The sequence below is a fragment of the Hippoglossus hippoglossus genome, chromosome 6 (assembly GCF_009819705.1).
Source record: "Hippoglossus hippoglossus isolate fHipHip1 chromosome 6, fHipHip1.pri, whole genome shotgun sequence".
NCBI classification, from domain to species: Eukaryota; Metazoa; Chordata; class Actinopteri; order Pleuronectiformes; family Pleuronectidae; genus Hippoglossus; species Hippoglossus hippoglossus.
Window position 1 is genome coordinate 4,964,786 of NC_047156.1, and position 26,904 is coordinate 4,991,689.

Below are 26,904 nucleotides of genomic sequence, written 5' to 3' on the forward strand. Positions count from 1 at the left end.
AGATTAGCAACATTCTTTCCCGATGTAGAACAGCCGCCCCCTGCATTGTGTGCTTTACAGTTGAAAGTTAAACCATAAATCAACACATCACTTCCTCCACTGGGTCATTATTGTTTTATTTGATTTATAATTTCTCTGTGTTTGTTCCCTGTGTATTCAGCTGATAAGACTTACAGTCGGCGCTTGAGAAGGCACACCCTTAGCTGCTCTTGTTCAGCTACTAAAAATAAGCGGTGAAGTAATGTGAAAAACACTGCTCTATTTACATTCTGGTAAGTTACAGCCTCGACGCTGCCGGCCTGCAATGTTGAATCTGGGCTAAACGACTGAGGGGGAATTTCGCTGCATGTTTTTTTTTTTCTGGCAGAGCGGACAGGGGGAGAAATGGTGAGAAAGTTAGAAGAAAAGAAAAAGGGAAGAATTAAAGAAGAAAAAACTGACGGCAGGAGGTTTCAGTTGCCTCTTGAGAGAATATTGTGTTTTAAAGAGATGAAGGTGGATACCGAATAGTCGACATGAAAGGGTGAAAAAAAAGAAGAGGATATGCCAGAGATGCCGGAGCGAGATGACGGGCGGAGACAGACAGCTGTCACCACCACCGTCGGACTTGAGAGTGTGTTTGTGTGCGTACGCGCTGTGACATCTCATTCCTTCCTAATAGCCACAGGGAGGTGGAGGAAAGAGATAACAGACACTGCTGGGCCGACGGCAGATACAAATCTCCCTGGCTGAATTTATGAATGATTGGGATCAGAGGGGCACGTGGACGGATGTGTGCGCGCCCGGCTCAGACCCTGCCTGCCATCACACATCCCCCTCTGACGACACCGGTGTCCTCGAACGCGGAGAGCGAGGCAGGCGGAGAGGGGACACAAAATGCCACAGTCACAAAGCAGCTGCTATGTTTGATGACGTGGATTTCATGCATATTTTTCGGTACATACCAGCTAATTTTTTCCCCTGGTGCACACATCACACATGCACGTACGGCTTTTGGCCCATGGTGGCTGACTGCAGCTCGACACCAAAACAATGCACTGTGCTGTGATGGTGTGGGCGTGTGACCACAGTGTACAGACTGAAGATGCAACTTATTAAATGCCAGAAAATGACGAGGTGGGATTTTCTTCTCTGAGCTCAGATGTTACTGTAATTCTCAGAAATTACAACTACGGGAAGTCTTCTATGCATCATTAACTGTAAAACGAAATCACAAAAAAAACGTGACCAAAGTATTTGTTTAATCTGATTAACAGCTCTGTTGTGTTGAATTTGCATGTTCTCCTTGTTTCTGCAGAGACCTGCAGATTGGGGTTGTGCACAGGTTTTTGTAAACGTGCGTTAACCTGCTAGAAAAGGTCTGTTTATTTTTGGTGACTCATCACAAACGTACTGGGAACCAATGTTCATGTTCATCTTGCACAATAAGAGAAAAATAAATAAATAAATAAATAAATATATCCCTGTTGCACTTTGTTCCCAAGATGTAAAAAAAACAATAACGTTCACGGCTAGTAACTCGCCAACGCCTGGAAGTTCAATGCGCATCATACAATAAAGGTGCAAGAATCTAGACTGCCAAAATAAAGAAGAGGAAGAAAAGAATCTGAGCGTAATGTTTCCGAAGCTGAAGAATGGTTGTCTGTTATTGTCTGTCGCCCTTGTGATGGACAGGCAACCTAGGGCGTTTTAACCCGCCTCTCACCCAATGTTCGCTGGGACTGCCTCCTCCCCGCCGTGACCCTAAAAGGATCAGCAGTAAAGATAATGGAAGGATGGATGGATGGAAGGAAGGATGGACAACAGAGTATTTCATCTGAAAGGTGCACTTGCGTACATTCTACTGGCTAACACGGTAAATTGCTGGATGCCACTGCACAACTTCTAAAACTAATCCTAGCTGCTCTGGTAAAATGTTCTACACAATCGACCACACGGTCCTGATAACTTGATATATAGTGGGAGTTGTTTCACTGAGGGCTGCCCTGACAAGTTCAGATATGTCGTCTGTCTTGTTTTTGAGTGATGCCCGATGGATTACACGAGTTCCTTTGAAAACACGGGGTTGTATCAGTGGCGTATCCGATGACTGACAGATGATCTCACTTACATGGGTGATGTTAGTTTAACCGACTTATCTAAACAAATTTGTTGTGAAGTTAGTAATAAGGTTCTCCCTTGTGTTCTCGTCACAGTTATGCGAGGCACATGATTCAGATTTAAGATTCTAAAAATTCCTCCTCTCTATGATCAAAGAACATTGAAATCCAGGGATTAATTTGTTTCTGGGTGTATTTTCCAGTAACAGCGTCAACCAATAGAAATGTTTGCAGCAGCAAAGTTTCTAATCTTAAGTCTCAAAGTAAGACAATTTGTGACAACGGTGGCAAAACAGGAGACCAAGTTACGTGCAGCATGAATATCTTACAAGATCTCCCTTTAAGCTGGAAACGATTTAGAAGGTCTTGGGTGAGTAAAATAATCGTGTAACACAGCCGTGATTAAGCCACTTTGGGAGTGATGGCGGGCAAAGTGGTTCGATATGGATAAATACGAACTTCAAATCGTTCTGTCTCTACTTCATCTTTCACTTCTCTGACATTTTTTAAATCAGTCACATGTGACAGCAGGCACGGTGGCTGCTAGTAAAGCTCAGCAACACCCAACCAGCTGATGATGAAACAGAGCATGGACTCAATCACGTATTTCGCCACCGCTCACCCTTCCCTCACCTCCCAAACGTCTGATGGGGAAAAAGAAGTAAAAGGAGCCTGTTTGCATCTTATCTGCAGGAAATAGCATTAGCCAAAATTGGACTCTTGGGTTGGGTCTTGAAAGGGATGGCATGGCTTGGGCCATCATTAGTCCTGTCCCCCGACGTGCGGCCTGCCTCTGATCCAGAGCCAGGGCTGGGCAGGAAGGTAGAAGCTGGGCAGGAGAGGGTCGGCAGCCCTGGGTGGGCTCCACCACTTGGGCCTCGCTAATGGTCCCGGTCGACCATCAGGCTGGTATGTCGGTATGCAGCCGCCACTGCTCGTGCCGGCAGGGGATTTTAAATCGGCTGGAGCAGACGACTGTAAAACAAGAGCGGCGACCCTGCCCACCTCGTCACACTCGCTGCCACGATCACTGACCATCCACTTCTCATCTTCCCATCTCTGACTGAAGCGAAGCCAACAGAGCATAAACTGCAGTAAGTTAGTTCTGCTTGGACGGGTCTAATCTCGGTGCTTTTTGTGTCAATGTTTCCATGTTTCCTCTTTCTCAGAAGAAGAAAAACAGTCTTTCTCAGCTCCCTCACATCCCACAATGCCCTGCACTGCTACCAATGAGAACGCAGCCTTTTCCCAGCAGTTTCCACAATGACAGCTATTTTTCCCATGCTCTCTTTTCAGAGAACCTATTTGGGGCATAGAGGACATCAAACCAGTTGAGAATGAAAAAAAAAATAACTCTTTGAGAAGTCAAGGAACGAAAACGTAAATTTAACAACACTATTGTTTCTTTTTTTCATGTTTTCTTATCAACTTTCTCCCAGCATAACTCTTTTTTTTTCCTATGACTATAAACTGAAAGTGTGACATGATGTTTCCTGTGCTTTAACAAACAATGAGCTAATCGAAAAAGCAGAGCGCCTGTATTCACAGCTCCTTTTGTGACCAATGTGTTGGGGTAAATGGTTCATCAGGCCCTCAGGCAAACATACAACCTGCCATTCAGGCTAACGGCTGTGTCAATGACAGAAGCATATCACCTTTGCTCCAAGTATTTTTTACGACACAAGGCTCCACTGCTCACACAGCTCTGGGGCAGCGGGCGGCATCGCAGCCCCGACAGAGAGCCGAAGACAAAAAAAACGATCAAAGACGCAGTGTCAAGTGTCTATTGATGGGACACTCGAGTGCTCCCTATTGTACTGTAAAAATGTTGTGATGTACAGTGAAGCACGAGGGGCTGAACAAAAACAGGAAAGGCTCAGAAATGTATATTCTATAAGAGCCCTTTGATACTAAAACAAGAGGTTCTCACAACCAGACGAAAGGCTGTGACACCACAAGGCAGCGTATACTGGCCCGGCTTATCACAGGACTACTATTAATACCAGCGAGACTTTGTCCCTCTGTCCCCTGAGGGAAAAAGATGGAGGAAGTCATCGATTCTTCCCACCATAATCTCTGGGAAGGACAGACCTTGCCTTTTCCCTTTTGGGTGACGAGGGTTATTATTCTACAGTTTTGAAAGGGCCCACACAAGGGCTATTTCTGTGTCTCAGTGACGGTCGAGTCGGAGCCACAGCCGCGCCAACAAACAGTCGTTGTTATGGCCTCCCAGCACTGTGGCCTTAATCTCTGAGGATCGTTTGATTCTTTAGAACCTCTGTCCATCTAAACACATTTAGTAAATACCCTCCTGTCAAGAAAAATAACAGCTTTGGTCGTTTCTGCAAATGCCAGTGACCCACAACGAGCTAACAAGGACCTCTGGTGGCAGTGTGAGTAACAACAGTGGTCTCTCAGTAGCAAAGGCGTAGCTAGCATTATGTTATAAAAACCGTAAGACCTCGTGGTTAATGTCAAACATCCACGGATAAAAGAAAATAAGTATTGATTTAGTTTTTTTTATCCCGTCCATTCACACAAACCTCACGCTAATGTGGACGTCTGTTCTTTATACCAAGTCACCTGACTTCCTCCTTTGCTCCTGTCATAATTTATACGACTGGTAGAGGTCGCCCAACAATAAAACGTAACTATGAGTGGTAATGAGGTGCTTGCACAGACGACCTGTGACCTATACTGGAGGACAGTTCCATACAAACACGGTCAAACACATGTGTGACATACACTATACATCTCAATGAGCAGGAAGTAAAAAAAATATACATCATGCAACTCATATTTTACCTAAAATCCTTGAATATGACGTTTTTACATTTTTATTTATGAAAAAGACAATACCACACAGATAACTGTGCAAATTTGTATCACTATCTTTTCAAAACACTGTTCAAAGTATTCTAAGTAACTTCTTTTAAGTAATAAGTGTATTTACTTTCTGTGTTTGCTTCATCATTGTACACTCGTTAAATTAAAAGCTTTTTTAATTCTGAGTCACATTTATTTATTGTACTAACCAACAACTATTGCTTATTGCTGTTTCTTCCCTGTGTGTAACCATGTACCTCTTCAAGAAGTTGAAGAAAATTGTCTAAAAAGTCTGATTTTAGTAAAAATGTTGAAATGATTCACATTGTGAAATGGACGAAAACACAGACAGAAAACCAGACTGATGGATTTGCATGCAGAGCAGCTGTTAGAGCAGGTCCTGACAGCGGAGACGGTGGGTTGGAGGACAAACTGCACAGTGGTTGTTACAGGATGAGGATGAGAGGAAGACGCAGGCTGCATCTGTGAGTGCGTTGGTGTGTCTGTGTGTCTGTGTGTGTAAGTATCAATGCATGTGTGTGCTTTGTGTAGGAACACTCTTCCTTTGGCAGGAGCAACCACTAGGACTGCCTGTGTGTGTGTGTGTGTGTGTGTGTGTGTGTGTGTGTGTGTGTGTGTGCGCGCGTGTGCGCGCGTGCGTGCGTGCGTGCGTGCGTGCGTGTGTGTGTGTGTGTAGATCTGGAGCAGTTAGAACAGCAGTAAAGCAGATGTTTCCTCTGTTTGGCCCTAGAACATGAACATGAAGAAAAACAAGGGCCTAACCTAGAAGAGGAAGCTCGTACTCAAGTAATCATCACGTTTAATCTCTAATACATATATGATAAGATTCAAAATATACACACTTTACATCTTAATCGTGATCTGAGTCCAAACCAGTTATGCAACTGACACAATTCATCAGTGATAGATCATCTTATTTTCACCACCAGGGATTAACACACTAATAAAACGGACAAAAACACTGTTATTGATTACACCAGGCATTTGAAAATATGGTTTGCCTTAATATCCACACACACACACACACACACACACACACACACACACACACACACACACACACACACACACACACACACACACACACACACACACACACACACACACACACACACATTACAGCAGGGATCATAAAAAATTGTTTATTAAGTATTGATGGTATTTCATGCAGCGCAGTTTATTTATTTCATGTTTGTGGCTGCTACCACTGATGCATGAAAATGGACCAAATGGGTTTTATGTCTATACTAAATTCTCATTATAGTTATAGTGAAATAATTACTGGAGCTGATGGTTATGTAATAAATGTGTATCACCAATAACACAGACTACTGCAGCCGCCCTGTTTACAACTAATGTTTATTATTTAGCACTTGTTGAAGGTGAACTTTCTACTGAGCATTTCAATTAGTTACAGTATGTATAAGGAGCAAATTACTGCATGTGTAGAACTGACTTCTTACACAGCAGGAAACACTCTGTTACAGGTTTGCAACAACCAGTAAAAAATGAGTCAGCGCCTTGTTTGTGAATGAATATGCGTGAATGTGTGTGACAACCACTGTATGACTGGAAAGTGGTGCAAGGCAAAAGATCCACTGAGCTCCACCTCTGTCTTAATAGACCCATGTTAGGTCAGCTGTGAGGAGCAGGGCAGCTGCACAGTGCTAATCCCAACAGGCAAACGTTGTGAACACAAGTGTTGTGCTGCTGCTGCTGCTGCCGCTGAACGGTCAACCACATGTCAAAAGTGTCGAGTCACCCTTAGAGCAGCCACTTGACCCAGGAATGCTCTTTCACACTGGAATACACTGTATGCATATGTATTTCACAGCCTGTGGCCAATTAGCGTTGAGAAAACGTTTGTAGAGATACAGTGTGAAACGAGTGACGACGATATGTTTTCTAATCTACATGCCAGATAATGAAAGGTGAACTGGTTTATCAAACTCCCTTGCGGAATAATTTAAACCTTTTTTACTTCTTAAGAAACACAACCAACACTGTATTTAAACATCTACTATCTACTATTTACCTACTATGTATGTAAATATAGCACCTTTAATTTTCAGTTTGAGAATAGGTTGTGATCGTTTATGCCCCAAGACCTTTAATCTTGACAGTTGAAAATAGAACTAGAAGTAATTTAGCCTGGGGGAAATGAACACATGTTTAATCATCTCCATCTCAGCTATCTATGGACACAATGGGCCTGAGTTTAGCAATATTTCTCACCTGATAGAAACAGATCGATGTCTGCGCAACAATGGTGGGAAATACTGTTTAAAAATACTCAACATCTGCCCAAGAGGAAGCAAGTACAATGCAAACAGCATCGGACCAAGGACAAAAGCCTGGGGAACACCGCAAGTCAGCGATTCAGTTGATGAGGCACAATTATGAACTGGAACTGAGAAAATGTACAAGGAGAACCAGTCCAAAGAAGATCCAGAGATGCCCCCACCCCAAATGCCCAACTCTCTTAACTAATACAGGGCTCCACAATTTCAAAAAGAAATGCTACAATCTTGTAATACAAATACAGTTGCAGTAGTTTAAGTCAACATGGAATAACACCAGCCAATTGAAAGCGTATTAAAAACCCTTTAGAGTTACACCTAGGTAGTAAATAACATGTACCCAGAGTATCCAAAATGTATCCAGTGCCAGTTGTTAAAGCCTTAACCAAAGTTGGTCGAAGTGTGTGATTAATTAAATTAAAATTATTGCATTTCGGAAAATTACATATAATAATACTGGAGTCGTGTTACGTGTGTTACATCATATAGTATCTGTCACGTTTCCTCTCTCGGACATTAGTCGTTCACTTGTACTTTCTCTTCTTCACACACAGTTGCGTTGTGATGCTGGTGTGCTTAAGGGTATAATCTACCATCGTGTCTGCACTGAGAGTGGAGAGTTGATAATAGTTGCTAAATAAATGATGAATGAATGCGTATTGTTTTTATTTCAATTGCAAAATTAACTCTGTTCTGTTTACTGTTTTTAAAAGATTATTTTAATAGAGTTGTCCCATTTATGTTGACTTACACATTTTATTTAAATGTTATAATACATATTAAAGATCATCATCATATGTGGCATAGCAGCATATCTTTTTTAAAATCTTAATCAAATCAAAAACAGGTCTTGCAAAAGGAGTACAACAGTATATCAACAAGTCAAGGTCCTTTCCTTTAACCTCATGTCTGTTAAAAAGCACAATGTAAGACTATTCTAATGCACCTTGTGAGTGCAAAATAAGTTTTGATTAGCAATTTAAAAAGTAAATCAGTCATTGTGCACAAGAAGATAGCGATAGAGAAACCACCTAGAGCTAACGTTTACAGGAATCCATGCTTGTGGGGTTTCAACGGCAGAGAAAGACACAGTCGTGGTATCATATCACTGTGATACTGAAAATGACAGTAACAAGGTCAGTAATAGATTATGTGCTGACCTTTACCTGAACTGAAAGCTACTTTTATTTCCCTCTATCAGGAAACCATACACCTGCAGATGGCCTGAGAGCAGATGCACAGTATGTCAGTGGAGCACAGCATGAACTGGGTAAACCTGACCGAGATGACACCGGTCCAGAAACTAAAAACACCACGGTGCAGCAAACGTCAACACCAGCACAACTGCAGGCAGTGTAATCCCAGCAACATTAGGTTTCATTTCTAAAGTAAGATCACTTAAGAGAGCAATGAGCAACAATTTCCACTACTCCCTCATGAAGTTTTTTTTTTTCTCTTTGACAGAAGACGACTTGAAGCAGGCAGAAGAAAAGCTTTTTCAGGCTCCTACATGAGACAGACAAGCCAGCAAGACTGGTTCCAATCAAAACAAAACTACAAGCCCAGCAGTGCTATGATCTATTGTTAACAGAGGTGGTGGCATCTATAGAGGGGGGGTGTTCACAGAGGTAATCTACACTGACAGAGAACGACAGCTTCATCTGGAGGCATTTCCCCCAAAATATGATTAATTTATCTACTGTAATGTATCATCCTTAAGCCCATTTCTGCCACAGGTCCTGTAAGTTGTTATGACGATCTTGAAAGACTCAGAGTAATGACTTACTCACTCAAAATAACGATTTAGTTTCCCCAAATAAAGACTTAGTATCTCAAAATAATGATTTAGTATCTCAGAATAACAACTAGTGTCTCAAAATAACGACTTAATATTTAAAAATAACAACCTAATATCTCCAAATATCAACTTAGTATGTCAACAATGACTTACTTTATCATAATATTGACTTTTTTAATCTCATAATTATCTTACTACTTACTTTCTACTATGCAACTTACTTACTCTCATAATTATGATTGACTTTTCAATCTCATAGTTTTGATTTAGCATTTCTCTTTTTCTTTCACTGGCAGAAATGGGCTTCAGACTTCAGCTTCAACAGACAAGAACAAGATACACACAGCTTGACTCGTGTCTGTTCACACACATCCAGCGACGCATTCAAGCTATGTTAACACAAGCTAGTGTGGCTTGAGAAACCAGCAAGTTGAAGCCCAGCTCAGATGAATACCTGCTCACATGAATCAGCAGCCCACGTGATCACAGTGAAAAAAACAAATGTAGTAATCCCTCTTACCTGAGAACACCTTCTGAGGCTCCTGAGCATTACCCCACTGCCGGGATCCGGCTCCTAGGAGACATGAGACAAATGAGACATTGGATGAAAGATGTCCAGTGAGCTGTGAGAACAGGACAAATGATTTAAGGTAAATTCCTATTACTGACACTTAAATAAGCTCTTACACATTCTGAATAGTTTTAGTAATTGTTTATTTCATGCAAGTTGAACATCCTCAGATAAACCACAGCAGCTTTTGATAATCTGATTATTTGTATTTCCCCTATATCAAAATGACATTCATGGGAGTTGTGGGTGCTGATCTCCGTCATGGCAACATCCTTTATAGAATCACTTCCACATTAGCACGTTGTCTTCAAAGTTAAAGCACAGCGTTCATTTTGTTGCTGTGATAATCTCTATCTAGCCGAAATATGGAGCTTTTACTTTGAAAAGTTGTGGTCGTGGGTCTGAAGATTGTGTGGATTGCCTAACAAACTTCTAAAATAGCCAAGATGCAATGTATGAAAAAAAATAACACATCATTCAAACTTATATAAACCACAGACATGAACAGTGATGAAGCTAATTTAGTTTCATTTTTTTAAAATATCAACTATAAAACCGTCATCATGGATAAACCAGGTAGGATGAACACAAAGTTTTCACAAATTTCACTCTGCAGCAAAAACTTTTCATAAAAAGCTCTGCACTCAACATCCGACACATAAAAAAAACAGCCCTTTCCAAACAGGCAGGTTTAGAACCAGTCACATGAAAGTAAATGGAACATCAGGACAGAAGCTGCATTAAAAAACTACTCTGCTATTTCCGTTCTCCGCTCATACACACTCGAGGCCTTATCACTCATCACAATGACTTGGATGGGAGGAGCGGATTATTCCACAAAGGAGCCAATGGACTTTATGCTAAGTCTCCTTCCTATCAGGTGTAATCAGGTGTAATCTCCTGCTTCCCCCCCCCCACCCCCATAGAGCTCATCTTATGTGAGGGACGCAGCGAAGCCCAAGGGTCCTTTCACCACGACGGGTCAGAGAGCTAGCTTCACTTCCGAAAAGGTAAAGCCTCACCCCCTCCCTCCTGCTCTCCCTCCCTCCCTCCCTCCCGCAGAACTTCATTTAACGGCAGGACAAGGTTGAATTCACTCCGAGCGACCACAAGGAGTGGGAGAGGAGCAAAGGGGTGATGGAGCAGGGGGGGGAGGCGAGGAAGTTGTAGCATGAAAGCCAGCGAGATGTGAAGTTGTCAAAACACATATTCCCTTTTTTTTTTTCACACAAAGTGACTAGAGTGGGAATACAAAGCATGTGAAAGGGAGAGAGGTTTGAATTACAGTAGATCCCTCAATCTTTAGAAGTCAGGAAATGGGATCAGATGAATGATGAGGAAGACATCCAGGACTTAAGATCCTGCATTGTCTGAGATGGCTTTTTAAACGTCTTCCATTATCCGACCTTGTCTTTGAAACCTGAGCTACTGTCGGAGCACATCAGTTACCTGCCTCTGCATCAACAGCCATAGCACAGCCCTACCAGGAAACGTAATTCAGTGGAGCACAACTCGACTATAATGTTTGCATTGGAACCGAATGCAAACCAGTCGGATCGTTTCAGCGAATGAATGACAAATCATCACAACTTGCAACTTCCCCTTTTTCTATTTCCCTCTCTCTCTGTTTCCCTGTATGTCTGCGCAGGAGTTTGCTCAGAGCGTTCTACCAGCTTTGAGGTCTGCGTCTTGTCCTGAGATGACAGCAGCTGCTGGGACGGGCCACACCGGGAGCAGCCGAACGCTTCAGTGGAAGGGGAATCTCCCGCTCTGAACAATGCCACACTCATTAGTGCTTTAAAGAGCCTTTTCTGGGCCTCCTCAGTCCCGAAGCAGGAGATAAAAACAGCTGCATTTTATCAGGGTATTAGAAAGTTTCTCTGGCGAGTGCTCGACTGTTTGGGGCGTTACGCAACGCTAACAGCTCATCCAGGTGGGTGACAACAAAGAGACAAGGGTGCAGGTAGAGTCTCAGACCCATTCTGGCTCCCTAATCTCTCCATTCTGACACACACTTTGATTAGTGAGTCAGTCCAAAGCCTGAGCAAACAGCCCGTCCTCTCGCCACCCAGGTAAAGACTGCAAGTAACTTTCAATCAACTCTTTGGTCTCCTCAGGATTTGTTCAAGGTGGTTCATTTATCTTTTCAACCCCGGGTTAATTGAAAACAAAATTCAGTTGATTGGCAGACCACAGTGTTCTCCCTGCTCCCCATTGTGGAGCTGGTTTTCTGAGGCCTGTTAAGAATTTGCCCTCTGTGTTTGCCCCACGAGCAGACAGATGTTCCCACACAGGTCAGGACACACACAGACACAAACACACACAGAGGTATAAATGCATGAAAACACACAATCATACAATGTTAACAGAGTTGTTTCACATCATCAAAGACAAGAGCGAGACAATGACGACGGATAGTTTGCCAAGAAGAAAAGACAGGTGAGAGGAGAGTGAGCGGAAGGAGAGAAGCTGCAGGTTCAGAAAAGGACAAAGCAATGGATTCCTGCCCTGTTTTTGCAAGTTAGTGTTGACATGCATCAATGCGTGCAGTTTTCTGTCTGTGACCTGTATGTGGTGCTCAGGACAAAGAAAACAATCTTCCTTCTGATAACATAATCTTATCACAATTAAGAAGAAGTGACAATTACATTATTTTAAAGTCAAACTAGTAATTTTCTAAATAGCAGAGCAATGAAGTTCTAGCAGACACAAACACGAAGGTGTAAGTGGTAGCATTTTGTTGTAGACTATTTTCAGCAATCACACAGTAATTAGTATTTATGTTGCTGGGGTGGTGGATGTGGGATTGACTCTAAAACTACAGGGTCCATGTCTATAGTAATGAAGGGAAATGTCACACATGTTACACACAATCAGACTCACTCATGTGTTTTGAAAGTTTATGTAGGGTCTGTGGCATAGTGGAATAAATAGTCAGCATTAATTATAGTGAATTAAATTCATTCATGAATCCATTGCTGATTTAAGACTGACGGAGAATACTCATGTTTTAAATTAAATCGCTAAAACAAACAATGGCACTATTGTGTTTACAATCCGTAAATTAACCTGAATGGAAGAGGAGCTGTATGGATGGGTCCGATGATGCAGAGAGCAATAGTGTCACATGGAAACAGAATGGGAGAGCGCCCGGGGAGACAGAGGGAGGTGAAGAAGTGATGGAGTAAAAAGAACATGGAGTTCACGGTGATAATAGCAATAAATCTGATGTGCTGTGACCCCACACCGAGTCCTGCAGTGTCTGTGCATTCCGCCCCGATTCCTCACAGGCTCCACTTAAGACATGAAACCTGTGCTGACAGCTCAACCTGCTGACCCCTGTGACCCGGCTATCCCCTCCCCCCCGGGGTGGGACACCAGCGGAGAGAGGAAGTGCCACGGCCGAGGAGGTGAGAGGTCGATTCAGAATATGCATTTCAAATGTGAGGGAACAAGACGGATGGATGGTTGTGACAGTTGTGGAAGCAACGTGTTTTCACAAGTCAAAGAATCTCAAATAGGTGTTTTTGTTGACCGTGTATGACTTATGTGTCTTGTTGAAACAACGCCGTAGTGACAAGGAGACAAGTGGACAAAGGACCTGACATGATTAATTGTCAGTCAATAAATAAAGAAAGGAGGAGAAAGTAGTCAGACTTATTTAATCCTGACTGATGCAGTACAGAAGAGATTCAAAGTGACCCAGTTCATTATTTTTGTCATTATAAACAAACACTGCATCTCTGCAAAGACTTGAACACTCATATATTTTATGACACCGAATGTGACAAACTTGACATTCGAGGTCAGTGGGTTGTGATATTGGCGTCGTTTCGCCCTGAGGCTGGAGGAGACTGATTGTATGAGGAGATCTAGGTTGGTCACAGAAACAAATATCTTCACACTATCAGTCTGACCTTATGTTGGGGGGGGAGGTAAAGGGCCATGAGTGACTTGCAGTGGAAGCCCCAGACCTGGTATTAGGGGTTTTCTACCCTGTTGCATCTATTTTTTAGGGTTTCTTCAGGTTTCAACAACTTGAATTTAAGACCCTTGAAAAACCATAATCAATGAAAGGTGAAACCTAGAATCTGCTTGTCCTGCCCGCCCCTGATTGGCTGGCAGATGCCTTTTTCATGTCGGGAATCTTTCATCTAGAAAACTGAACTGATTACAGCCCAAACAGACTCTACCTAAACATATTTAAGACCTATAAGGTTATATTTTAACATATTTAAGACTTCTTAAATCTCTACCCAAAATGAAGATTATTTTAGACTTTTCCAGATCCACTGAAACCCTGTTTTTCTCCTGATATTCTAGATCTTCTGTCTTGGACTTGTCTTTGCTTTAGCCGCCGTTCTTACCTTCTGCAGATGCAAAACAATTAAGAACATCTTTTGGCGTTTAAAATACATTTTTGAAAATGTTTTCCAAATACACAGCTTAGTGATCTGATGATATTAGACGTTTGGAACACCCTTTTTTTACCGGCCTTCTCTGAATGTGGAACTGACAACGTTCATTCCCCTTTTCTTGATCTGTTCCGTTTCAGGTTGTAGAATGTGTGCCAAATTTTTTATTCTCTTTTGTGTGTTGTCTTTTTTTTTTTTGTTAAACCCACAAGCCATTATCAGCTTTATGCTACAACCCAACAGACCTTCAATCAATGCCTGTCAAAGTAAGTGGACGTACCTTACGGGACAGCCAGTTGCAAAGTCTGTTTCATGTTTCCCTACGACTTTACGGGCCTTCTTCTTTTCTCTATTCAACTCCCAGCTGTCACGGTTTTGGCAGCAGGCACCGGCACACCTCTAACGGTAGAGGATTCCAAGCCAAAGAAGGTTACCAGAGAAAACTCGTCTTTCCTTTTGTTATTTCTCTTAATGCAGTGTCTCTTTTAGGGAGCAATCTGTCGGACATGACGTTTTATGCAGTGCACATGAAGCTCAATAAAACTTTTACTGCCGGCTAAAATTCAAGGAATGCATTTTTGCCCTAGTTTGAGCAATAAGTTAATAAATATTATTCAGGTCAGAAAACTATCTAATTAGTCTTTTAAAGTGGATACATCAGAACCAGGAAATATTTTTATACCTCTGCATTTGTTGTGCGTCTGTCCACCCTCCCTCCCTCCCCTTCTTATAACTCAGGACAAAATACACTCTGACCTCTAATTAATACTCTTTTATTAAATCTTTACTGAATATCTGTATATGTGAGTGTGAGTTTGGACAGATTTAAATTCAACTTGAAGTTTTGGCGGAGGTACAACCAACTGCAAGGATGTAATTCTAGTTTAACTTGATGTAAAGTAGATATTACAGCAACGACAGCAGCAACAGTAAGACTATTTCAAATCTTTTACCTTGATCACTGGAGCTGGAGCTTGTGCATTTCTAACAACACTAAAGTAGATGAGGGACTACGATACCATGTTGTTGGTTGTTCCTTCATTGCAGTGTTGTAGCCTAAAATTGTCCTGCTATCGTCTAACTCTATACCTTTGAAATCTGGCTTTCTTGAAGACTAATGATAGACAAAAATTGCAACACAAAGAACTTCATGACCATCACTTTGTTATTGACCGTTGACTGTCATGAAAATATGTCTCAAGCAGAAGCTTTAACTTTAAGATCAGTGTGATTATTCAGGATCTGCTTTTGAGCGCTTTTCAGAGATATTGAAGGGAAATGTTGCAAAATCTCTGTTCTGTTTTGTTCAGTGGATTATATCGTCATATCCCTAAAGCCCACCACTTTCTCACACTTTCATTAAGGTATTAATGGTGATACAGTCACCCTAATTAATATGAGTTGCATAAAGTTTTTGAAAGATGACTCATGGGGAAGGTGTGGGAAAGTATGTGATGCAACATCGCTCTTCTGAGTCAAATTCAAAACAGTATTGCATTTATGAAGTAACCGAAGTAAATAAATTCAAGTGCAATGTGGTGTTTGCCAAAACATGGATGGGACCTTAACCCTCTCCAGCCACCGTTTGAGCTCTAAGCTGCTCCTCCGCTTGCAATAAATATTGTTGGTATATTTTAAATAAGTTGCACTGTGACCTAGAACTATGTCAACTACACAACCTAGATCTTTTTACCTTCGTTACAACTGCCCACATTAGCGACATTGATATATTAACATAATGAACTTTACTTAAAATACATCTGCCAGCCGAGGAGTAGAGCCGACATGCATTTAGTGTTGTATAGTGAATGTTTAACAGACAATATATTCTCTGATCAGATTAATTTTCAGTCCTAAAATATCTTTCATGCCCAAAAGCATGCCTCATATTCCTCTGTCTCTCTCGCTTTCTCCGTCTTTTACACACTGAATAAACGGAAGCTGAGTCTGGGGCCACATTCTTGCCCTTTCCACACTCAATTGCCAACACAGCACGTGGCTTTGTGCTGGCTTCGCCGATGGCTCCTTTTAGAAGTTCTTAATGGGTCACACACACAATATACTTTGTGTTACCGAGCAGTGAACCTCCACTGAGGGGATCGGGGGTGTCACCAAGGTTCAGGTGATTGAGAGGGAGAGAGGGAGAAGGAGTGAAAGAGACCCACGGGTTGATGACATATCGGGCCGGGGTTCGGACATGCAGACCTACCGGACCCTCGGCTCCTCCGTGTGTTTAAATTCAGATGAGTAATAATTATAGTTACACAGTCGAGGATTACGTGATCGTATTTAGATCTTCGGAAAATGGCCGTTTAGAAATTAGGAAACTGTTTTATGATAACCAAGGATATTAACTGTCAAACCACATCTGACACATGGGGTTACTCAGACAAGTTCTTCAATTTGTGGCGAGGGGGAAAAAGGAATGGTGGAAAGTTTGAATAGTAGCAGCTCCTCTAGAAAAGCCTTCAACTCCTGGCAATATATCACCCCTTCAAAAATTCAACTTCAAAAATGTGCAACGCAGGAGAGTCAACGTGCAAAGAAATAAAGTCGGACTTCAAGTTCAAGTCGGAAAGAAGATCATCTATACTTAACGTTAGATACGTACACAAAAGTGGACGGGGCCTCTGTACGAAGTTACACATGTGACATCAAGTTACAAATGTTTGAGCGAAACAGAGGAAACAGAGCAGTACCACAGGAAATCATGGGGGGGGGGCAGTGTAACCAATAATTCCAGCGAGACGACCATAAGACACAAGGAAGAAAATTCAACAATGGTGGAACTTTAATAGTAGGTGAGAAACTACAGGTGTCTTTACGATACTTTGCCCGTCCACAGGGACAAAGACACTTCTTCCTTTGCCACGTTTATTGTTGTTTAAAGTCTCGACTCTGCGCTGCCCTCTAGTGGATGTATTGCTTGACAACCCTGCTAACATGCGCCCTTTACATTGCAGAATAGAGCGTTTAAAATCCTCTCTGTTATCATAAGTAACAACAACATAAATGGGCGTATGTTTCTATCTAACATTGCAGAAACATGTGGGACTGGTTTTGCTTTTTCACTTGAACTTCGCTTCAACCATTTTTCACAGCAGTGTTCAGTAGCTCATTTGCATCTGCCACAGCAATGTGGTTGATAATAGTAGCGATGGCTTGGTTTAATAAATAACATAGAATTCACAACAAATATGCATTTTATTTACATTGAAGGGGAAACTACACATTAGTGGAATTTTGTGTTTCGTCCATTTATCTGATATATGCGTTGATATATTTTCAGTGTTTGATTTGAAGTAATGCGAAAGTATTCAGGTTAGGTTATATATTTTTTTGTAATACAATGGATTGCGTTACTAATTGCAGAAAAAATGGCCATGTCATTTCCATTCAGTAACCGACATGTCTTAGTAATCTGAGCAAACTCTGTACAGTACATGCATACAGGCACACATATACACATGCACCCACGCACATATACACACACACAAAGACACACACACACACATCGATATGTCCAACAGTGGTGAACAGCTGCATGGGTCGGTCTGGAGCGAGACCAGCCACCTCTTGGCCACAAAGGGCTGCTTGTGCCCCCGGCTCGCTAGGAACATAAAACACAAGAGATAAGACCAGACACTGTTTGCCAGGACCAGTGGACCTCCCCAAACAGGAACTGCAAGTGCAAGTGTTTGACACACACACACACACACATGCACGGAGGGATGCGAGGAAGCACATACATGCATGTGAATTACACACACATGTACAGGTTTGAGTGTGTGTATGTGTTGAGAACATGCAGATCTGTTGATTTGTCAAAGCCTCCTTCTCCTGACATACTTTATTTGCTCTGTATTTACTTACAGATCATGTTTGAAATATTGTAGTTTGTTGATAAAGTTCACTGACAGAAAGTAAGTTTCATTTCATGAGAAAGGGTTCAACCAATCAGGGACTGTTGAGGGAGTGTTGTTTAGTTTTTTTAACCACTTGTTCTCGGGTGCAATTTACTGTATTTGGCAGCATTTTGTTGGCGCACTACAACCTCTCTCAGTCAGAAACTTTTTGGCTAATGTTAGTTTTTCTTAGCAAACTTTAGATAAGATTTGTTGCACAACTGACATCATTTATAACTGGCCGGACCAATCCGCTGAACCTCTGACATCTCGTGACTCGTCTATGTGAAGTTTATCGTGAATTAGCATACGAGTTGTAACAGCCACAAGTTATTCAAAGTGACTTTAAAGTAGTGCGGTGATACTTTTATACAAAAAACTACTGCAAAGGAAGAAATCTCCAGCCCTGTGATGTGAAAGGACTCCGGGATCTATTGTGTTCTGAATGGTCGCTAATGCGAGGCTGAAGAAACCTCCTTCAACAATGAGGCCGTGCTCCATTCTTTCCAATGTGGCTCTATTTCTGCCGAGTCATGGTTTGTCCAGTCACCACTCGCAGGCCCACACAGACACAGGGCCACACACACCATGACACAGTAGAGTCTGTGTGGCTTGGATCAAGGTCCACTCGCAGAGGGGGGGTGGAGGGGGGGGGAGGGAGGGAAAAGCCCCTAAACGTGACTGATGTCTTTGTCCTTATCGCTGCCCTTCTTCTTCCTCTCTCTATCCATCTGTCTATCCATCACCAGGCCTGTCTCTCTCTCTCTCTCTCTCGCTCTCTCTCTCTCTCTCTCTCTCTCTCTAACCTCCCTGTCCCTGTCCATCTGTCCATATCACCACTCTTCTTTAATGCTCACATATCTGTCTGTGGTCTCGGTCTTGTTCTCCTTTCTGTCTTTGTCAAAGCTCGTTTCAAATGACCTTGCAAAAACATCACTTTAATAATCTTGTGCTGTTCCTTTTAAATGCAAGAACAAACTTGGTGGCCTCCCTCGCGTCTTGAATATGTGTGTGTTTATCGCGTTGACAGGGTGTGTGTCTTTGTGAGGCCAGATGTGTGAGGAAGATACGGGACCTGCTGAACCAATGTTGCCGCGTCACCCGACAGTTTATTTTAATAATTTCCACTTCATTCATCAGCTGTCCATACTGACAGTGGGCCATGCAGCTGTACCTCATTCATAACCTCCAATGGCCTCACACACACACACACACACACACACACACACACACACACACACACAGATATATAACAAGGCAAAATAACTTAAATCTCCTCTGCGCAAAAGCAAAGATCGACATATGCAAAAAATGCACTCAATGCACTCTTGAGCGAAATATCAGGTTTGTAGGGTTTAGAATGACACTTGGGGGATTTTGCAGAACTGCAGGATGTATACAGAAGGTGGAAGCTTAAACATCTGTGTACGCAAATAAGAGTGAGAGAGGATGATGTTGTCTGAAACACCTGGGACTCACGGTCTCTTTTGGGAACGGTCTCAGCTGTAAATCCACAGAATCAGCCTATCGTGAAGGAGATGGCTGATATAAAAGGCGGGGAGGTGATGATGGTCACACATGTACGAACACACATGCAAACACACAAAAATAACTGTTTCTTTCTTTAAATACAATCTGAGACTCGTGCCCCAACAATTTTACCCTAAAACAACATCTTCAGAACCATTTTGATGGCACAAAAATTTGTAATTAGGAGAAAGACGTGTACCTGAGTAGTGGTCATCTGCTTAAACTACAAAAAAACACAAGGCACAGCAGGTTCAAGAGTAAACTGTCAGTTAATAACAGTGTTCGTCTGCAATACTTAGTGAGGAATCTTTTAAAAAACTGTTTAGTGTTTTTTCTCAGAGCAGAAATCCTTCAGGAATGCAGGGATCATGATGAATATTCAACATTCGGTGGTGTTTTTGTTCAGTTAGTCACAGCTTCGGTTCAGCGATTGATGGACTTTACGATCTGGAAATGACAAACGCTCAGAAACTGCTCGGACCCGGAGCCCAATCATTTTCAACTTGTTACTCAGGGAAATGTTACATAGTGTTGCTTCAATCTCTGGTTCACTGAAGGCCGTTAAGATCTGAGGCACGACGATTCATGAGAAAATTATTTTAACAGCCATGCCTGGACTCTGAATGATTCAGTCACAGAACGTGCACATTATACAAAAGAGACGTGCATCCATGTAGGGTTGTTTTCATACCAGTAAAAAACCCTATGGTGTTAAGTGAGTGAAACTGAGAACATCATTATGTGACACTATGCGATGTTCTCAGTCTTATGCATAACAGAAATCATGGGCGTCTGTAACCTGTAGGGCAACTGACTGCTGCTGTATTCGTCTGTTGTCTCTGGGAGGAATAACTGGAATGTGTGGCCCATCTATTGCAAACTCATCTACTGGAGTGATGCTCACTTTTAAAAAACCTACATATGTGTTAATTTAGGTGTAAAAGGAATTACGTATTTCAGAAGAGAATAGGGATATCTGATATGTTTCGTACGTATTAGCAAATTTGGTTTATTGGTTTTAAATTTCCAAGGGAAAACGGGAAACAGATTAGAAGTGGGTTCTCGGGAATCCAGTTTCCCATGATTGAATACGAGAGTATATACTAAGCAAAGCGGTGTTGCAGCATGCAAACACAAGGTCCCAGACGCAGACTGATAACGTACGATAGCTTTATTTATTGCTATATGAGCGTCAGAGTGTAGAATACTGTTGCTTTAATGATCGACTGACTCGGCAAGGCAGTTTGTTTGTGATCAACTCACTGGCAAGCGAGCAGCAGCAGCAGCATTCTCCAAGTGTTTCTCTGATCATGGCTAATTCCTCTGTCACCTCCTCGTGCCTGCAAGACATTCCGGACTGATTCACATGTGATTGGTTGATAATTGCCATGTTTGGAATGATGGAAAAATTCTTTGAAATCTGTGTCACCAGTGTTAACGGGCAATGTAGTGTACATGAAAGAGAAAAGGCGGTATCACTGATTAACAGAAGCCAGTGTGTCAGACGACTAACTCTACCTTTGGTGAACCCTGATCCAGATACAATATATTAACTAACCATCTAAAAGGTAGAGTCCCTCACTCTTTTCAAATGCACATGGCGGATTTTTAGCTTTCCTGCATGGAAAAGATAATAATCGTGCAATTAAAGTAAAAGTAAAAGTATTCACACCTTATCATCCTCCATGCTGATAAGATTTAAAACTTCGACTTCATTGCTTTCAGTTTTGCTATGACACTAAAGACAACTTCCTGCTAAAACCTCTCAAATGAAGGCAAGAGGACACAATGGTGCAGAGATGGCCTCTGATCGGCAGCAAACAGGATGTGTCTTTGGAGGATGTGTAACTAAAGGTGAGGTGTGGCGAGCGGCGAGCTGCAGGTTCTAGAACAGCTGAGAGCTTTCGTTTTGACTCAGCATGCTGGACGCTTTTCTGCTGCATCATGAGCGGAGCCTCAAGACCCTAAGACTCTAAGACCTATGTACACAATATAGGACTACGTGGGGATGTGTTATAAAAGTCCTGAAGTTTGTAGTGTAGGCATCATTAGTATCTGGTTATTCAAGTGAAGTCCTTTTGCTCCATTTTCATTATATTGATTAAATGATCTACTTTCTCTTTTACTTTTTACACAATCTAAAGACACTGATACTTTGCTCTTGCTCAATAAATCAATAAAATGAAGCAATATCTTATACAGATACAGATAAACTGAGCTCTAAAGTAATGTGAAGACATTAGAGAGTTGCTGATCTTGAGCAAGCGCTGTATATATGTGTGTAAATCCACTGTATGTCCTGGATTGTACAGCTTCAGCAGAATAGGCTCTGAAGCAGTGTATAGCAGCCCCGCCGGCCTGACTATCGCCCTCTATGGGGCGGTGGATGTCTGTGCACATTACAGGAGCAGCTGGACAGGGAGAAGTGCAGCACAGCCACCAGCGACAACCGGGGCATCAGCAGCGGTGCAGCCCCCAGGAAACAGCTGCTCGGCCATCAGTCACACTTACGCCACAGACACGGGATGGAGCACTTTACATTTCTGGAATCATATTTTCTGTGATTTTAGAGGGTGGTTTAAATGGTTTAATGATAATGATGTGTGGGGAGGTTTTATGTAAAATGTGAGCTTTGCAATTGCTTATCAATAACATAACAAGGTTGTCATCTTAAATAGATAATTGTCACATTCTGCTCACACAGCCCACCCTCTTATTGTGTGTGTGTGTGTGTGTGTGTGCCAGCTGTGTGTTAACCGCAGAACAACCAGCCAACTGAACAATAGCACAGAGCAAAGTTTAGGACGTTTTCAATCAGAAACCTGTGGCAGATGAGGGTGTGGACCATGTGGAGGTGTGACAATGTGAAAATTATCAAATTCAAAACAGGAAAAACTGACTCAGAACCCGGGGGTTATAGGAAACACACAGATTATTATGTGCAGAACGTGGCAGAGAGAACATTTGAATATAAGGATTAAACGTGTGAGAGTTGGAAACTTCAAACACACTGAATCAAGATTCATTTAGTCAAGTGAAAACACTTCTGTCTTTTCTAAACACAAAGAAAATTCCCACAGCTTTACACCTTAAGAACGAGAGCATGTGATTTGAACAGCAGCTTCAGTTTCTTTCACCTGTTCACAGACTTTGAATTACTGATCATACTTTCATGTCCTGGTTAGAACTCATGTTTTCACTTTCTGCACCTTTAGGGGTAAAACCCTCATTTTCCTTTAAGTTTATGGCTTAAATAAAAAAGACGTGATCCTCTGTTTCCATTCATCGAATACAAGCTTCAGTTCTGCAAAGTCTAACGTATCATTATTGAAGTCTTATCATAAAAAAGAAACCTACAGACTGTGAAAGACTAAAATGTTGGGGGTTTAATTGTAATAAAGTAGGAGGGGAAATTTGCTGCATGATTTATTCGCTATGGCCTGATTTTAAGTCATTTGGAATTGTTAATGCATGATGGACGGGGATTCTGTGTAAAAGGAATTTATAAGAACATTTGCATTGAAACAGAAACTAAAAACTCAACAATTACAACCATGTCAGAACTCAGCTTAAGGCCAAACTAGGTACGTGTGCAGCCCATGAAGGCTGTGTCGCTGATCTGCTGCCTCTTATTTAATTATACTGTAATAATAATCAACATTATTTTATTGCCCAGCCCTAATGTGTCATCTCAAACTTCAGTCGTATATGTGTTAAAAAATTAGCCATCTGTTATCAAAAAGTACGAGACGGGTGCTGAACAATTAGGACCAGAGTTGATAGAGGCCACAGTGGCCTAATCTTATCAGCTGGGGTGGAGAGAGGAGAGGACGGGCGGCTGGTGTTATTTCCGTTGGCTCTCTTTCACATCAGTGTTTGCAGTGGCATGACCGCTCCACATCAACCGCGGCAGGGAAAGGTGCGTGGACACTTATCAGTCTGAATGCAGCGCCTGAAACCAGGAGTGTGACTAGTTCCAAATGGAAAATAAAACATTAGAAACGGTTCCTGTGATTCAAAGCACGACGGTTGACGCATAAGTCATCCATTCATCTTTTATTTGACGTGACATCGCGGATGAATATGACGGTAGAGTCAAGAATTAGTGAAACCTTCCCCGTACAGCGAGCCTATAAAAGAGCTGTGTTAAATTTTTTAAAAGCACGAGCCGCTGCTCATGTGTTAACATGTATTTTATGGATAACATGCCCATTCCAGGTGTTTCTTTACTCAACAGTTTTTGGGAATGTGGGGTCCCGGTGGGGCCACAGTTAATATCAGGAGGGCAGGTGGGAAGACAGGGTGAGGCGTAGTGGGGTTTCATTTTATTGTCTTTAATCTGCGTCTGTCTGACATTCCTGCCCGACACAATCCATCTTCATGCAGAGACTGTCTGCCACCTACATACAATATACACAACGCCACATATATGTCCTTGTCTTTCATTTTCATTAATCTATACACAAATAAACACACACACACACACACACACGCACGCACGCACGCACACGCACACACACACAGTGTCTAACTAGGATTGCACCCATTAGAGCACATACCTCTATCAAAGACAAACTCAGCAGTAAATCCATCATGTATGTGTGGACATAGTTCTAATAATATTGAACTCTCTGAACTGGTGAGTCCCCACTGAATCTTAATTGTCTTATCTACCCTTTGGTTGCAGTTACCTGTTTCTAGCCTCTATTTGTTATCATACGGTGGCTAAAAAAAATAGCCTAGCGCCCCATAAAAATCATGTTTAACTCTACTTTCTTTGGGTCTGCACCAAATTGGGGGTAACAATCCATACGTATTCTAATTCATCAAATTGTTGTGAAATAAAAAAAACTTCTAGAAACTAAACTACTGTTTCACTGAGCCCCCTCCCGTCCTCCCGTCTGTCTTTCCTCTTCCAGGCCTCAGTTCACCCCACTACGGCCTCATGAAGGCCCACACCTCACTTCTGGACTTCCTGGCTACTGATTGCAGCATCTGACTCACAAAAGGCAAAACATAAGCTGCTGGTGTCTGTACCAGGTACCATCTGGGTCTGGTTACCCGGGGGTGAAGCCAGTAGAGGAGGAGGAGGAGGAGGAGGAGGAGGGGGCAGACAATGATGGCAGGGCTGAATGTGTTCCCCCTCTAAAGCTAACGGAGGGGCCACAAGAACAGAACCTACTGAAGACCATGGTGTACGTGAAAAACAGTTGTAATAACACAAAAACTTTGTTAATGTGTTTCTTTTTCTTGGGTTTGAAACACAAGCTTGTATGGTGAAGAAAGATCTGACAAATGGGTCTTTAATATAATTGATTTCACATCAACCTACAGCTTTCAAGTCATTCCACTTATTTTATTTTTTTTAACTTGCTCAAATCCAGTTGGATGAAGACATGGCGCAGGTATCTACATGTAATTTAGAATTTTTTTATAAACGATAAGCAGTTTTCCCGATTGTTTTCAATATCCTGGCCCCTTAGAACGAAGCTTTACCTCATCACAGGCTGGATGTCGCTTCAATCAATATTCAAGCATAAAGAACTGTCAAACATTTCACAGAAAACAGACATCACAGATCGTGAGCATCATTAGCAGAGTCACACATCGCTGAAGAATAACATGAGCAGCTTACCTAATAATTTCTCAGGAAAAAAGGTGGAACACAAACATTCATGATCAACGGACTGCGCATACCTTTGCAGATGCCTTATCTTGCCATTAAACAGAAAGTGAAAGATCATTGAAACCATTTATCTGGATCCGCGCCAAAACCTGAGGGGATGTTGTTCCACCTTTCCACAGAATTGAATTGAAATCAGTTCTGTAGTATTGGATCAATCCTGCTGACAGACGGACAGCAATGAAAACACAACTTCCTTAACGAAGGTAATAATCGGTATCGACTGTGCTGCACATACAGTCGCTCTATTTGTACCGATGTGGTGTCACAAATTTAACACCCGATTGTATCTTTGCCACCAACTCAAAGTGGGTGTTCTTTATTGTATATAGATGTGTGTCAATATGTGTGTGTGTGTGTGAAATAAAGAGACCAACACTGACACAGACACAAACAGAGAGACAGTGAACAGCAGTGCTGTAGCTGCTCGACACTCTGCACACTGTCCTGTCTGTGTGACCGCAACACCACCTTTATCTCCAAGTCATTCTGTCGGGGGACATTACTGTATGAAGGATGTCCTGGACAGAACCAATAACACGTTCCTCAATACTGAGGTCATTTCCTCTACCCACAATGCATCTCGGCCAGCTGGGGAACTAGTTTGTGCATGCTAATCCTATAGCCCGCTCACTGACCTCAGGTGCTAGGCCCTTTGAGTGGACCAGAGGGTCCAGCACCAGCAAAATTAAAGACAATCTGGGCCATCAGGGAGGTGGAAGATCAGGTAGGACACCAGGAGAGGAATATTTGCGAATGGATTACAAATAGAAGGAGAACAGGGAGTGTGCCGTCTGAGTTTTGAATGTGACCGATTGTGCCTGCAGACGAGAGACAGTCAGAGGTGTGATGGGAAACTATGGTCATAACATGGTTTCAGGTTCAAACCCAGAACCTTCTAACTATGAGGTGATAACAGTTAGAACAACTCGACCACAGTGCCATGGACATTTGAGACTGGACATTTAAATATATCATTTGTATTTGAATTAACAGTGTAATTAAGGCACCAGAACATTGCATCATATGACAATAACCGTAAGGAAATGAATCTTAAAACATCCTTTACACTCGACTTGAAAACAAACCTTCACTTTTGTAAACAAGTGATGTTTGCACTGTTGTGAAGCAGCATCATGCTAACTTCCTACCCTTTGCCCGGCTCCTACTTCAACTAGAGACTACAAACACAGGACTGCCTCCACAGCTCTGCAACAACACCACCCTTTTGAAAGTGATGACCACTGCAGCTCCTGATTAAAACAGGGACGCTTCCTGATTTGACCTGGAGATAAATCTAAATGCTGACACATAAATGGATGCAGGTGATGAGCTAATTAGTCAACGATGCACTGACTGGATTGACCATACGGACTGTATGACTGACCAGAGAGGCAGGGGAGGGTGGGTTTTTGAACTGGAGGCCAAACGTGGCCAGATCGAGAGGAACTGCTGCTGTTGGCTCTGAAAGGAAAAGCCCAGTCAGGGTGGCCGAGGATGATTCCTCTTTTGTTCCATCCCTGCCACCTAATCAATTTTCTTTGGCAAGTCCTAAATAAAGTCATATAGTGGTACTAATGTTTTAATATAGCGCCATGTGTCTGTGGCACAGTTATGGCCCCAGACCTCCTGATCCCCCCCCTCTGTATCTTGATTCATTAGCAGACTAAGGGAGGGGGGGGGGGCTGCATTTGTTCTGCGGTTGGGCTAGAAAGAAGAGGGCGAGGATGAGCAAAGGAAGAATTTTGACCTCGGG

The 26,904-nt window shown here is 42.2% G+C and overlaps 1 protein-coding gene across 1 annotated transcript in view; it reads right to left on the reverse strand.

Annotated features, from left to right (window-relative positions):
- ccnd2a (cyclin D2, a) overlaps window positions 1-26,904 on the reverse strand; it is a 146,608-nt gene that overhangs the window by 52,398 nt on the left and 67,306 nt on the right. Inside the window, exon 3 of the mRNA XM_034589136.1 lies at window positions 9,565-9,618. Coding sequence (XP_034445027.1) covers window positions 9,565-9,594 — 30 coding nt within the window. The 5' untranslated portion in view covers window positions 9,595-9,618. The remainder of the gene's footprint in view (window positions 1-9,564; window positions 9,619-26,904) is intronic.